This window comes from Melanotaenia boesemani, chromosome 7 (genome assembly GCF_017639745.1).
Source record: "Melanotaenia boesemani isolate fMelBoe1 chromosome 7, fMelBoe1.pri, whole genome shotgun sequence".
Taxonomy (NCBI): domain Eukaryota; kingdom Metazoa; phylum Chordata; class Actinopteri; order Atheriniformes; family Melanotaeniidae; genus Melanotaenia; species Melanotaenia boesemani.
Window position 1 is genome coordinate 10,560,949 of NC_055688.1, and position 12,885 is coordinate 10,573,833.

General features: G+C 37.0%; 1 protein-coding gene across 1 annotated transcript in view; it reads right to left on the reverse strand.

Moving 5' to 3' along the window:
- The window catches only part of ppargc1b (peroxisome proliferator-activated receptor gamma, coactivator 1 beta), a 92,635-nt gene extending 88,261 nt beyond the window's left edge, over positions 1 to 4,374 (reverse strand). The window contains exon 1 of the mRNA XM_041989532.1: positions 4,268 to 4,374. Coding sequence (XP_041845466.1) covers positions 4,268 to 4,348 — 81 coding nt within the window. The 5' untranslated portion in view covers positions 4,349 to 4,374. The remainder of the gene's footprint in view (positions 1 to 4,267) is intronic.
- Positions 4,375 to 12,885: the final 8,511 nt, after the last annotated feature.

The following is a 12,885-nucleotide window of genomic DNA, read 5'->3' on the forward strand; positions in this document are numbered from 1 at the left end:
GTTAATGAAACAAGAAGCTACAGTTTTCAAACACATATAAGTTTTATGTTTAAGACCCGTCTGCTTTTTTAACGAAATGCTAAAATTCTTCTGATTTTTTTTTAATAAAAATTATTCAAAAAGATTAATTAGTTGATTCATTAGCTTTTAAGTGGTTTACATTAGCATTTACATCTTAGCTGAATGCAGCAGCTAGCTAGGCTGCAAGCTAACAGCTGGGCCAGTTAACAAAAACGTGTTCCCAACCAACTGTAAGGCTAAAGTTTGCTTCACAATTATGTTTCCATTTTTTTTGTTGTGAAGCGAATGGCATCAATTACTGCAATAAATAAAGTAATGGCTGATAATCTGAAACAAAACTAAAGATGACAAAATCATCTTGGACACGTATGAGAGAAAAATGGAGAGAGGTCTTTGGTAATTCTTTTACACTGTGGGAAACAGTCTTTTAAAGTATTTTTGCCTCTTATTTCCAAGGTCTTATCTTAAACTGATTTAGAAATTTTCATTTGTTGACTTATTAACTTTACAGTGGATTACATTAGCATACAACTTAGCTGAATGACACAATTAGCTAGTCAGCTAGCTAATGATTTGTCCATGCTAACAAAAGTGTTTCTAACAAACTAAAAAGCCAAATTTTATTCTACATAAAATTCACATAAGTTATGGTTTTATTAACTGGCATGCAGCAAGTAAACTAGGCTGCAAAGCATTTATGACTTTAATATAGAAAGTAATGGTGGATAACCAGGGGGAAAAAGCCTAGAAAAGAAGAATAAAATCGAGTTGTCTTCGTGTGCAAGAGAAAAATGGAGAGAAACAATATTTGAAATTGTTAGAAACACTTATCTTTGTCCATCAAAATCCATTTACAATATCTTCCATACTCTAATGAACATCAACTCAAGTCAACTAAAAAAAAAAAAAAAAAAAAAAAACACTTCGGCCCAACACAATTTTGTTTTGTTTTTCAGTTAACAAATATTGTCATTCCTGTCAACTTTCACCAATGCATGACTTTAAAATTATTTAAATAAAAATAACAATCTGCAACTCAATCAGGATAATAAAAGGACAACTAAAGAAATTACTTTCTTTAATACAGATCTGACCCAAACCAAGATTTTCATGCTGACCTGAATCTCTTGGAGAGCTAATTAATCAATAAAACCATTTCAATTAATTTCAAAGTGATACTTTCAGTCACTAAAATCTAACATTTTGAATATTGTGTCAACAAGCTGCAAGACATAACTGTGAAATTAGATTATTTTTCATCTCCAACATGTGACATTGGAAAGGGTCTCCATGTACTCGCCGTGTTAACAAACCAAACACAGCGATTACGTCTAAAGCATATATTTGTTTCTCTTTGTTTTTTCTTTTAAATACAGTGCTCTGACAGAGCAGAGCCTCTGCTGATCAGAGAGACACAGGACAAGCTTGTGGTGGACGACTTGGTTTAACAATAAAAATATTTCAAATGCCACAGATATGTTGTGATGTGGAAAAAAAACATTACTTCCACCAGGAAATTACAGCTTTCTGCATTGGAGCTATTTGCCATCACATTGCTGGTTTATGCACAAGAAACTTAATTCCAGTGTAAAAACTGTATGTTTGAAAGATGTATCACGTGATGTGTTCAATCACAATAATTATGACAAAAAAGCAATAAAGTGACATTGCAAAGTGAGGCTGTTGACAAAAAAAGACAAAAAAGTGTATTCCTTGTGAAATAAACCAACTTCATTTTAAATATCTGTTAAGGGGAAATTTGTGGATTAGGATTTTATTTTAATTACATAAATGCAGTAGGGGGAAAAAATCTGAGAAACTGTAGGGAGCTTGTTTATTTTATGTATGTGTGTATGAACATCAGAGAAGAGGAAGCGGTCACGTTAGTAGGAGGGACAGCCCATCCCTCCTTACGTCATGTAACACCTCCCTCTGTCCCTCCCTCCACTACAAATCACATGACTGCAGCAGCACAGTTCTGTAACACCAGTCACGAGTATAGAGTACTACAATAACCATCCGGCAGGGGCAAGTCTCTCTCTCTCTCTCTCTCTCCACACACACACGCAGCCAGAGTTAGGGAAAGCCGTCATCCAAGCCCTAATAACCATGAGTAAATATTAACATATTAATGCCGCGTTTGTAGAATAGATAATCTTATCAAAAAGCGCACGATGGAACTGAGCAAAATCCCTTTCAACTAGATTTCCTGCTCAAGTTGCACTTTATTCTTTCTGTTCTTGTGCCACGCAAGGAATTTGCAGCAATGTAGCATTAAAAAAAGATCTGCAAACCTCTGAGAATGAACATTACATATGAGCAGCTGAACACTCTCATTTACATTCTGCATCCACCTCATTGCAGGAACTGCACATTACATTTTCTTTTATGGTCACATCTTTCACAGTGTGTATTATTTCCCAATCTCATTTTCCTTGAACTGAAAACATATTTTTGGACATTTCTGGTGCTTTTTTCTATCTTTTTGTAATGCACACGGTGACTACATATTATTGCACTGCACTGACTGAGTGCAAACACATTTAAGGCTGTTTATGGAGATGAAATAGAGTCCATTAGAATATTTTGGCGATACCATGACATTACAAAAGCCATTTTAAAAGTGGGAAAGAAATGCAAAAAGCGCCTTTTGGGAAATACAGGTGAATTTCTTCCCTTATGTTCGCATCTATCTGTTCCCTGTGTTAGAGGCACATGTCACTGCTGCAGCTTATAAATAGCTCGCAGTCTCTCTGGATCCCACCACACACTGATTTAACCTGCTTAAGCTGCCAATCAGTAGTGACAGAGCCCTCCTCCCTTCACCATCAGTACCACCACCCCACACGAACGAAGGCAACATCACATCCTACTATGACCCCTGTATTCACAGCAGTAACAATCACCACGATGCAGTTATGTCACACAGTGATGCAGTAACTCGCCCCGGCTCCCGGATCCCAATGACAGACCGTGTTATGGGTTTTACGTGGACGGAAATAATCCCGCGCATACACCACAGCCAGGAGGGAGATTAACTTAAGAATATAAATTCGCGTCTTAGGTCTCAAGCGTGTTTTACCAGATGAAATCATCAAGTAAGAAAAAAATAAATAAAAAAATTCCCTTCCTTTGACGCTTCCTTCCAGTGTGGAGCACTGTCAACCCCCTTGTTAACCCCTCCACTTACAGAGACACAATCTGTCATAATGACCCCATCAGACAAACAATCCAAGGATCCACTGTTTTCAGTGTGATCCTGTAATCGTGTGAACAAGACGCGTTTTGTAATCGTTGCCAATCGATTACGCAAACAATAATGAAAACCCTCAAACTGCACCAACTTTCTCAGCTGAACCCCCCGTTTCTGTTTTCTTTTGCTTTCCTTTTTGGCCGCTTTGAGGAACAGACTCTAATGAGTTGCCCGTAAATGGATCATCGCTGGGTGTTGCTCAACTTTGGAGCGGAACGAACAGCCTCCAGTTATCCAACGCAGAGATCCAGAGATCCCCTGTTCAATCCGCCGTGCAGTGGCAAGCAGCTTATAAATGAAGTGGATAAATAACATTACACAGCACTGATGCACTGCAGTGCCGCCCCCAACCAAAACTAACACTTTAATAAAACATCCGCTTTGATTATGCCATGTCCAACCACACTAGCAAAACATCAATTAAAAAGACACAAACGCGTAAAGTCTCTATATAAATATGAAAGACGGGGCATTCCCGTAGCCAATGGATTAGTATCGTAATGTCATAATATCACAATAGTCCTCTGGGGTTATAATGGTCCACGCGTTAAGAGGCGCACCACGTGCTCAAGTCTCCGGCACTGAAATTAAAACTTCCCCCAAAGAATGCGTCTAAAGTTTCCAAAGCGCCCCTCTGCATACCAAATAATCCTCCCCGAGCGGCAGTACACCGGCTGCCCTCCGCTTCCAGTGCCAACACCAAAACATTTATCCGTTTTCCATTCATCAAATCCCATATTTTCGATGGCTGATGACATTTCCTCCACGACACGTGAAAGCCAGACGTCAAGTCAGGGTGGATGTTAACGCAAACACACATGCATGTAGACCGAAACGCCGGGTAGCGCAGTGCCGGGGAGATGCTGCTGAGAAGCCGAGCGACAAGCTCGCATCAACCGGGGTATAGCATGCGCCACAGCCCGAGACATGCAAAGACGCACCCCGGTCTGCAATGCCCAAGGTCCAGTGTGTCCAAAGAGGCAGGGATCTTACCTGGCTGCCGGAGTTTTCTGTCAGGTAATTGAAGACAAAGGACGAGAGTTCCTCATCTAATAGTGGAGCGCAGTCCGCCATCTTCTAGTGAATGAGGAGCCGTGGAGTCAGAGAGTGGGGTATAGGAGGAGGAGTAGTGACGTCAGGCCGCCTGTAGGGGGCGCATCTATTTATACATTAACACAAACAATATATTGAAGACATGCGGCTTTTCAAAGTGGGGTCCGATGGGGCCACCAGGGGTCAATACATGGGGTCCCACAGCTAAATGAGGACTGTTGTACTCTTATTGTCATTTCAGTTAAAAATGCAACCAAATACAGTAATTTATCCATTTCTCTTTCAGATCTATAATTAACCTATTTTTAGAAAAGAATAATAAGTTTTTGTTTGGTTTTCTTTATGTTTTGTGTAACACCACATAGTTGGCTTAGTTTATATCATTTAAACTTTTAGAATTTGTCAGCTGGTATAATCTGAGTTTCAAGAAAAAACTACAACATCAAACAGCAATTTCATTTAATTCCTCTCATCAAAAACAGAAAGCACGCACATTAACAAATCAGAGTTGGTTCTCCAGATGGAAGCTGAGTTTATTCTGATTGAGTTGTTATGATCACACACAGTGATCACTGAGGAAACGCTTTGAAGATTTGAAAACTCTGTGTTCTGCCTTTCTCTGAGAAGCACAGCCATAAGTGGCAGCATCACTGTTGCTATGCAACTGCAGCATCCATTTCTGTCAGTCATTTGTCTGGCAAAGTTTATAATGGCTCTAACAGTTCTAGGTGAAGAAGAATCTGGACATCTGATTCAGTCACAAGTTCTTGAGGCATAAGCTGCACATGAGAAATGACTGCAGTTCTTTTTATTATAATGTCATAGTCTCAGCTGTGGCATTGTTGACTTAAATTAGCAGAGATATAGAAGGTTTCATATGTTAATCCTCTTTCACCGCTGGATGCTTAGACTGCTTCTCTGTTGATTCATTGTTATTACAATGATGGAATCAAATACTGGGGGAAGATGAAAAGTAACAGAACATTTTATGGCTTTCTTTCTATAATTCATTTGCAGGTTTCTAAATGTTCTTATCTAAATTGTTATGTACTCTAATTATTTATGTCTTGAAAATAGCACACTTGTTGCTCAACCTTACCTCAGAAAAACACAGAAATTTAGCCCTGTTATAATCTAAAACCCATACTGAAACTAAATAATATGTTACAACCAGAATTGTAGTACCTTTTACAAACTGTCAGCCATAATTGATGCTTTCATTTGCGTTTCGCAGGGAGCTTCGGTGACGAGCGTCTGAACATGCAGACAGGGAGAAGATTTCCAAACAAGCCAGTTTGAAAACAAATCCCATCTTGTGTGATCAGAGCCTACTACCTCATTCCTCCACAGTTATTTCATCACTTGATGAGTATGTAAGATAAGTCTTCTGATAACTGCACATCTTTACTAAATCCAGAGCTGTTTTGGCTTCTTTGGCTGTCTGTCTCTCCTGTTTGTAAGATGAAAAGTTTTGGCAACAAATTACTTCTACAAAATGAGTTTGTGCTGTAAAACTAAACCAATAATCTAATGTTTGTGAGTCATGAAGCTATCAAAAGGCTTTAGGGATTGAGTTAGATCCCAGAGGCCGAGCGAGGTTCAGGTCAAAAGGATCCACGTGACACACAGATACGTGATTTTGCTTTGGCATTTTGTCCAGTGTCAAGTTATTAAATTATTCTGAAACTAAACTTCAAAAACAGATTGAGAGAAAAGTGACTTCATCCTACATAAAACCATGAAACTAAAACCTTTACTGCTACATGGAGTTAGAGATAATACACAGTGATGTCAGCACATCATCATATTGGCTAAAAAAGACTTTAAATGAGTTTATCATCTTAAGATTAACTTTAAACATACAATGCTTGTGCTTTTGTCATGATTGCTGAATTAAGATTGAATATGCAAATTGATTTATTTTCTGTGCATTATGTACTTTTTAATTGCATCATATTTATGTTTTATCTGTCAGTCAGCCATTACAACAAGAACAAATGGTTCTCTCCATTTATTATCTGTTTGCTCTTTAAATATATAACATTGTTATAGTCATTAATTTATGTTTTTCTTTTTCTTTCTTAGGAAGTATCCTTGGGGTAGAGTTTTGGTGCTTGTTGACCTCTGTTTCTTGTCCTTTTCATCCTCAGCTGGCTGAGGTAGGTGACTTTTTCTTTTTCAGTGTTGCCTTGTCCTTCCTCAGAATGAGAGATTAGATAAAGATTTGATGCAATCCATTGTTTTCCCTAGCTAGATAAGCTATAAGATATTTTTATGAAGTGGCTAATGTGAACGCAGTTATTATAAACTGAAATAATGTCAGTCATATAATAAATTATAATTGTACTATTGTTTCCTTCAGAGGTTTGACAATATATTTTCCAAATTTAGACTAAATAAATGTTAATTTATTAGTATAAACAACACTGACAAATACAAAAGAAGGCAGCCTTTTGGACACATTTAAACATTTAATATTTTGCATTATTATTTATTTAGAATATGCTGTTATTTCATTGACTTTTTGGAACTGAAGCTGTTCCAGATTCCCAGAGCAAGGAAAATGTAGCACAAGAAAAACATGTTATCACTGCACAGCAGCAAGTTTGTTTGCAGAAGTTTACTTCAAGGTAAGTATGTGTGTGTGCATCTGTGTGTGTGTGTGTGCATCTGCATAAAAAAATCTTTCTGTCAAACATAGTTTTCAGAAAAATTTGCCAGGCATGACGGGTATCTCGGACAGTTCCCCCATCTTTGTGTTAAAGTGTGGCAATGAATTCATTTGTAGCAACAGTGCTGCACAGCAGATGAAGAAGTTTGTTTATCAGACTGGTTTGAAACAACCCAGAGAAACCCAGCCTGACTGCCAGCAGCATCCCATACAGTCTAACACTGATCACTAATTCACTATGATTTGGAGAAGTTATTGCTGCAGTACACACAGTTTTTTTGCAATGATGAACTTTTAGAAGAGATGCAGTATGTCTGAATGAAGTACTGATTTGTTTAGATTCAGTCTCATTTTCTGCAGTGTTAGTGAGGCTTTAGAGTTTGCACAAGAGCTGAATGGGGAGAGAATTTGATAATGTGTGCATGTTTTCCATATTTCTGAGTAAAAGAAAAGAGAGGAAGTACTGGAAGGAAAAGGAAGTTAGTTATTACTCAGACGTGCACACACACACACACACACACACACATATATATATATATATATAGCATATATGGCAATTTATAAAAGGCTCATCCTTTGGAAACAACTGTTTACACTTTTGTTTTAAGATAGTGTAATGAAAGATTTGTCTCTACTTGTTAGATTGTTTTAATGGATTCTTGACATAAGTGAAATAACTGGTCATTAAACCACAAGTTGAGTCAAGTCTGTTCAAGATGGCAAACAAAACTCAGAGTTCTTAACAACACTGGTATAATCTTTCTTGTGAACAATTTTAAAACTAGTGTAAAATAACCCTATGAGATCTTCTTTGTTGGTTCTGCTGAGTTACCTGTGTTTCTTTTTGAGTCAAATGTGACAATTTCTGATGTTTCTAGGAGCTGAAGTTCAGTTTGACTGTAAAAGTGTTCTGCACAAAACATCACAAGTGATGCATCTGCCTCTGATGATTAAAACATTGGTTTTTCTTTAAATTCACTTCAGAGGAGGCACAAGGATCACATTTCTCAACCATAGATGCAGGAAACCTGTTCTCATGCACAGAGTATCATGGCAGCTGCTGCTTTTATCAAAACTAGTATCGTCTCTAAGATACCAACAAGGCTACTGTTGGCATCCACGCAACGATGCACCGGTCTTGGCAAAAGTTAATGCTAGGATCTAACGCTATCTTATTACTGACCTGCAAAGTCCCCACTGGAAGAAGGACCTCATATAGCTGCAGTTAACCATGACACATCGGCCATTCACACACCAAACTGGTCAAATCAGTGTGCATTACTCTGAATGAATTGCAGTCCATAACTACAGTGAAGTGTTTAATGAAATGGCTTGCAAGAACAACCATAAAGAGTTTTTCGATAAAGAAGTGAGCTATTTGAGCATACTTTACACATGGCAGCATCAGTCCACATTTACTAGCTACAACATCTTTTAACCAAAAACAGTTTGCAAGGAGATAAAAGAACACATATGTTTGTGTTACCTTCAGGAACAGGATCAGTTCTGCTCACATGTGAATAGTGAAGTATGAGATCTGCACAGTGTAATACAATGCCACATGCCATTTAGATGTGCTGGAATCAGTGGAGTCTGTGTTTAAATGATAGGTGTCACTGCTGAGAAAATTGCTCTGCAACACAGATGGAATAATAGTGGCAAAGGTAGGACACTGAATGTACAAAAGATTCAAAGGTTCTGTAGAGCTTCTTATATTTTCAACTGTTAAGGCAACCTTGATCCACGCGTCCTCCCACCTGGGAATCTCTACGCCTCCACATAATCTTAACATGAAGATTCCTGTAGAGTTGTACAAAATGTTCTTCAAGGTTATCTTTTTAAAAATGTCAGGCACACAACAAATAATAAAACACCGAAATAATGGGTGTGAACATTTAGCACCTTGTGAGTGCAAATACCATAAACATAGGAGGCAGGAGGGCTGGTAGTGGAATAAATCATGGGAGTACTGAGACCCTTGATTCTATATTTAGTTTCACATTATTGCAGTTCACTTGAGTTTTGCTTCTTGGACTTGGACTTCTCCTCTTGCTTTGTGGTAATAATGCATTAAATACCTTGTAGTATGCTAAACAGTAAGAATGTGATTGTCTAAGTGGACTGTGCTCTAGGAACAAATATGAATCCAAAGTACCTGCACACATCCACTTAGCTATGTGCATCTTTCTGGATGACTGTAAATCAGCCCTTAAAGTAAGTGACAGTTTACTAGTGAGACAGGCTTCAAATAGACCAAAACATTTAAATTATTTTGCAGTTTTTTTTTCTGTATAAAAGTCAGACTGTATTTTTTTTCATTATGATCAAAATTTCTTATCTCTCTAATTGCAGAGCAAAGCCAACAATATTTTTATTTTTATGTAAAACAGTTATCCTTCTTGTTGATTTCAGTGCCTACTGGCTTATATATTACACAACACATGATGTCTTTTCTCTTGCATTTTCAAACACCAGCTACTAGTTTGGTAGAATAATAATCCAAATTAAATCTTAAAAACATAAATAAATATACCAATATAACATAAACAAATATGTATATTTGCTGCAATTCACAGTTAAAGTCATGTCAAGGCACATTAAAGAGAAAGCAAATGAGTTCAATAAAAAAAAAAACATTAACTCAATTCATAATCCAATTAAATTCAATTTGTTTTTGATCTAATTATAGTCAGATTAAATCTAATTAATTGGAACTGTATTGTATGATGCCAATTCATAAGAAATTGCTTTGCTAAAAAGTGCAATGAACTCTCAGCTCCATTCAGTCCCTCATCTTGAGCATGCACAAAGTGACTGTGGAGAGAAAAAACGACATTAACAAACATTATAGCATTAGGTCAGGGATGACTACTATAGGAGAGAACAAAAAGGAACACAAAGTTAGTGACTAAACAATAGTGTTAGACATACATGGAGAGAGCGAGGTGAGGACAGGTGCTGAATGCATCATCAGAGGTCCCCCAGCAACTTGTAGGACTATAGCTACATAATTCTAAATAAATTCTCAGAGCCAGTACTAATTATAAACTATATCAAATAGAAAAAAATGTATTCCTAATCTTAAAGATATCTTAGCTGTCTGCTCCCTGAACACAAACAGGCAGCTTCCTCCACAAGATAAGAACTTCTTCATATTCTGTGTATTGAGTTTAGTCACTTAGTTGGTAGTTAATTTATTAGGAGCCCCGATTAGTTGGAGCTTGGGGTCTGACACAGTATACTTAAATTAAATTTATAACACAATCATACAGTATAGTAATTACAAAGTGATAAAATTGACTTGAAAATAATAGTGTGCTTTTATAAGAACAACAATCTGATTCAAAAGAGCTGAAGTCATTATAATGTAACTATAAAACAAATATAACCTCGGGGTGCTTCAGTATAGATATAAACATTCATACACGTGATTAATATACAGCACATATCCACATAAGAGCAAACATACATATTTAACATTCAAAATACTCAACATAACTGTCTTCACAACCATTCCAACAGTAATTCCATTAATATAGTAATCATAATAATAATGTGATCCAGACCGCATGATAAGATTAACCACCTCAAACAATTTAAGAGTGTTTTTATGGTAAAGTACGTAGACACTACCAGGCAAATCAAATGAAATACAACTGTGAACTCTGTGTTCTGGTGAAGTCTGGACTGTTGTCTGCTTGTTCCCAGGGGCTGGTCAGTTTTTATTCTGCATGTGAAACACTTTTTCAGTACCAATACATACATGTGATACAGGTCAAGATGACTGATAAAAATAGTAATTACTGTGATCTATACCTGCAATGTTTGCATGGTATTTGGTCAGTGGTAACATCAAAAGAAGCCTGCATTGCTGAAATGCCTACAAACTATTCCAAGTTCTGTTCCAGTGATGTCCTCATCTAATGTTACTGCATTTTAGTGTCTTTACATTTTAGACGTCCTGTGAACCCTCTGACCCAGTGGAATACCTTACAGCTTTTAAATTTCTACTACCTGGTAAGAAATACTGCATTAAAGATGATTTTTGATAACTGAAGTCAGCAAGGACAAGAAACTGACAGAGAAGTTTCTTTGTAAGACTTTCTTCCGTGATATAATGTCTAAGTTGTCACTGTAGGAAAATATCTCCAGACCACAAATAACTCAATAGTATTTCTATATTTAGATAATAGTACAAATAATAAAGACTCAGATACAAAGACAGGAACAAAATGTGCCAGAGAGGCTGTGAAATCCTGCAGGGGGATTATACAACAAATGTCTTTTAACCCAAAAGAAAACTCCACTTTGGATGACAAAGAGGCAATGAGTTGCAGGAACCCAGGCGGCATCAGTCTCAGTATATCACAGTGGACTGCAGCAGACAACCAGAAACACTTTATAGCTTAGAATTGTACACTGAAAAAAATGACTTGTTAGGTTAACATAAAGAAAAAAATTCCATCTAAATAACAGGCTTTAATTTAGGGTTTAATTTTTTCTGTCCAAAATAAATGCAAATATGCTGGGTCAGCTTGGTGTGTTTGTATTACTGTTAGTTAATGACTCATTCAGTCCAACCAGATTTGTAAAGGTAAATGTTTCAACCAAGGATCTGACTTGATTTTCTTGTGCCATTCAACTTGTATGATATGAGGTACTCTATTTAACAGGTTAGTTACAACCAGGCCAGCTGTCAGTCTTGCCTGGGCCCAGGATGAGATAAATTTAGATGCCCAAAGTTGACTGTGGTGTTTCTATGCTGACTTTACTAGTTCCAGCTTCACTGTCACCACCTTTTTTTTCTCAAATTTTTGTTTAGAAAATCTAAAAGGCCTCTGTTTTCTTCTTCTCTTTTCTTTCCTTTTTATGAGCACAAGACTTGTGCTGAGCGGATGTTTTGAGTCTCAAATCAAATTTTTTGTGTCTGGGTTGGGGAGGTTCTTGACTAGTATTGCAAGGATAATTAGAAGGAAAACAAATAAAAAGCTTTCATGTAACTCAGATATTACATTTGTTTTTAACAAATAGGCCTATTTTGAAAAATTCCATAATTCAATGTGGGCCCATTTAATGACATTTTTATTTATTAAATTACTTATTTAATCATTTATTAATTTTCATACTGCTGCCTGTTTATGTAGCCTTCAGATTTTAATGTTGATCTATTTTGCATAGTTTATATGAACTCTTTTACGTATATTTTAACATGTTAGTCTTATTTGTTGCTACTGTTTTTAGATTGATTTGATCTTTGCTTTTATTTATTTTTTTTACACTCCAGTCTTTTTCCTATGGGGGTCCTGGACCTCGGGAGCTATGCCTTCTCTGACTGCATGGCCGTTCCCATGGTGACTGTCCTTATCGAGGTTCTGCACTGCAGCCCTATGGTTGTGGTGTGGACCCGGTCTGCAGTGATCTGGGTGGCTCATGATGTGGATGGACCTCTTGTTATCGTTTTCCTGATCCGGTTCACCTGAGGGCTCTCCGAAGGGATTAATAAGGTATTTCTATTCAATTTTATTCTATTCTATTCTATTCTATTCTATTCTATTCTATTCTATTCTATTTATCATTGCCAATACATATGTTTTTTTTTTTTTGTCAGAGATTGATTGTGAGATTGAAAGGTAAGGGGTATGTCTGTTTAGTTTATGTATGTGAGAGAGAGAGTATGATTAGGTGTGGGTGTGTGTGTGTGTGTGTGTCTGTGTGCTTTGATTTGTCTGTAATAAACTTGGGTGTGTGGTTGCTTTGTTTTATATATTTAATGTTTAATGTACGACACTTACTGGCAGGACTTCACTTAACTTTACTAGTTGGGGTCAGGGTTGACAGGCACTCATCAGAACACTGAGCTAGTTTTTTCTGTGTTCCCATAGATTGT